The sequence below is a fragment of the Arachis hypogaea genome, chromosome 15, assembly GCF_003086295.3.
Source record: "Arachis hypogaea cultivar Tifrunner chromosome 15, arahy.Tifrunner.gnm2.J5K5, whole genome shotgun sequence".
Classification (NCBI taxonomy): Eukaryota; Viridiplantae; Streptophyta; class Magnoliopsida; order Fabales; family Fabaceae; genus Arachis; species Arachis hypogaea.
In genome coordinates this window covers 33530509-33533510 of record NC_092050.1, presented here as the reverse complement: position 1 = coordinate 33533510, position 3002 = coordinate 33530509, and the positions used below count along the sequence as shown (strand labels likewise).

Sequence of the window (3002 nt, the reverse complement as noted above, 5' to 3'; positions counted from 1 at the left end):
GCATAAACCACAAATCAATACTCATTACCCAGTACATCAAATTCTCAATACACCAAGCATACAAGGTCACACAATTCTCAACCCAATCATTAATTCACATTACATATCAACTATGCATATTAGCACCAACCATTTACACAATCCAAACTTAATCCTAGGGGCATCTAGCCTAGGAATTCTCATCACAACACACGGTACTTAAATGAAACTTAAACCGTACCTCTTGTAGCCAAACCAATTGAGCCTCTTCTTTGGAATTCTTCACCAACCTTAGCTCCAAGCCTTACCAAAGCTCCTCAAGCAATACCAATCTCCCAATTGTGCACCAACATCACCAAATACACTAACATAACCAATGTCACATACATACATCAACCTAGGGCTCATAAAAATGACAAATCACAAGGGTTTGAGCACTTCTTACCTCAGCCCATATGAAGTAGGGATAGAACCCACTTAGAATCCATGTTGGAGTATCCCTAAACACCCAAAATCACAAGATTTCAACACTAACTACCCAAAAACGTGTAACAGTGGGGAATTTCGAAAACTGGGCAGAGATGAATGAAATACTCACCACCAAACTTAGATATAATTGTAGAGGATGAGAAGAGCAACGCGTGGCCACAAACGGCTCGTCAATCGGAGCTCCGTAGCTCAAGTTATGGTGGTTTGAAGATCAAAGAGAGTTAGGTTTTCTCTCTTCTCTTCTCTCTTCTCAAATCAGCGCCCCAACCCTTCTTTTTAGGGTAAAATGAGCTGAAATGCTCACAACTAATGTTTATATATGTTGGGTCTTGGGCCCACTTAGGCCCGGTTCACTTATTTTTGCCCATTGGCCCAATTTTGGGCCAAAACCTTTAAGATTAGCGCTCTAAATCGCACTTTAAATATTTCTATCTTTCCTAATTATAATTCCTCATTTCTTAATCTTATTTACCCATAATCAATTTCCTCAGTTGTAGTACCAGACAGATCTCAGCCGGTATTGCCGGTCAAAATTCCACTGCGCACTTTTACGCAGAAAACTATATTTTCCGACTCGAAAAAATTCACTGAATCCAAATATCGTATTTAAATTATCAAATTCCAATTGCCAAATATTCCAAACATATTCGCTCCTATTTAACTTATTATTTACTAAATTTCGGTTAGACTGGGTATTACACAATTTCAACCTGTTTCTTTGCAGCAACCACAAGTGCTAATTGAAGTTGGTGAGCAAAACAATGAACATAAAAAGCACAAGCATTTTCTTTCAAGATCAAACTTTTTAAGCCATTAAATTCTCCCTGCATATTACTAGCTCCATCATAACCTTGTCCACGTATTCTTGCTAAGCTTAAACTATGCTTTGCTAATAAAGATTCCAAAGCTACTTTTAACGACAACGCATTTGTGCTAGAAACATGGACAAGGCCAAGAAATTGCTCCATTACAATCCCTTCTTTATTCACATACTGCAAACAAACAGCCATTTTCTCTTTAACAGAAATGTCTCGAGCTTCATCAACTAAAACAGCAAATAAATCATCTCCAAGATCATCAATAATAACTTTAGTAGTTTCACTTGCAGCAGCTCTAACAATATCTTTTTGAATTTTAGGTGCTACTAGTTTAAGGTTTCCACGAGTATTTTTGAAAACACGATCAATCTCTGTATTATGTTGAGCAAGAAAGTCAAGAAGCTCCAAAAAATTACCTTGATTGTTTGAATTGTGCAATTCATCATCACCACGAAAAGCCAATCCTTGTCGCAATAAGAACCTAATGCACTCAATTGTTGCTGTTAAGTGAGTTCGGTAATCTTTTTTAGCTTGGTCTGAATGCTTTTGAAAAACAACTTCAATATGTTGCTTTTGCTTCATGAGTGCTTTGCATTTTCTTCGAGCTTGATTATGAGCACTATCATGATTTCCAACATGTGTTTGTAATCGCTCCTTCTTTTTCCAATTTGAAAATCCCTCTTACAAAAGCATCACCACTTGCACCATCAGGTTTCATAAGATAGCAACAGAGACAAAAGACAGCATCTTTTGAAATACTATATTCCAATCAATTACCAAATTCATCAAACCAATCAGCATTAAATCTACGAATAGAAGTTCCAAAATATGTTTGTGGAAAATCATGTTCTCTTGGTTGACAAGGACCTTTTTGCAAATAAGCTCGTCTAACTTCATCCCTCTCATTTGGATCATAATTTGAAATTTTGGGTCCTTGTCCAGGATCAGCTACCAGACTTTCCACATTGAATTCTAAGAACTTCTTTTTATTAGAAGAGATTAATGGAGTGACTTCAGATTTTAGTGTTTGTTTTCTTTTGAAATATTTTTCCATGACTATTTCTAAAAATAAAAAAATATATTCTAAATTAGTAAATTGATCAATTCACTTTAAAAATTTATATATAATTACATATAATATAGAATAGAACGAAAGATAAATAATAAAAATCACTAAATTGAGAATAAAATAAAATATATAAATTCATGAAGAGAATAAAAAATAGTTTAATACCTAAATTATAATTATTTGAATTAAAATTTACAATTGAAAATATCAAAAAGAGAAACAATGAAATTGAAAGATACATAGAGTCATAGAGAGCTATATAAAACAAAATAGAGAATTTAAAATTTACCTTTTAATAAAGCGAAAATGACCACTAGATAATGAATAGAAAAAGAAGATTGAAAATATGAAACTAAGAAAATGGTTTAAGAGAATAAATGGGTGACGGATGGGATTTGAAAATAGAAGAAGACTAAATTTAATTAGGTTAACTAATAGTCAAAATAATAGAAAGATAAAATGGGTTTGAGGCTTTTAATAATTGGGCTTAGTTTATTTGTAGTGGGGTCATTTAGAATTTAAAATGGGGGCATATTATATATATAAATTTTTGTTTAAAATTATCAAATCAGAGTGGGGGCAAGCGCCCCCCCATCATGATGCTTGGGTCTGTGCCTGTATGTAGGAGTATGTATAAGTCTACATAG

The 3002-nt window shown here is 33.8% G+C and overlaps 1 protein-coding gene across 1 annotated transcript; it reads right to left on the bottom strand.

Annotated features, from left to right (window-relative positions):
- Positions 1-1163: 1163 nt before the first annotated feature.
- Positions 1164-2340, bottom strand: LOC112748282 (uncharacterized). Its single transcript, XM_029292931.1, has 2 exons — positions 2064-2340; positions 1164-1966 (listed from the first exon to the last, which is right to left on the bottom strand). The coding sequence occupies exons 1-2, from the start codon at positions 2338-2340 to the stop codon at positions 1164-1166; spliced, it is 1080 nt and encodes a 359-aa protein (XP_029148764.1).
- Between the last annotated feature and the right edge of the window lie 662 nt (positions 2341-3002).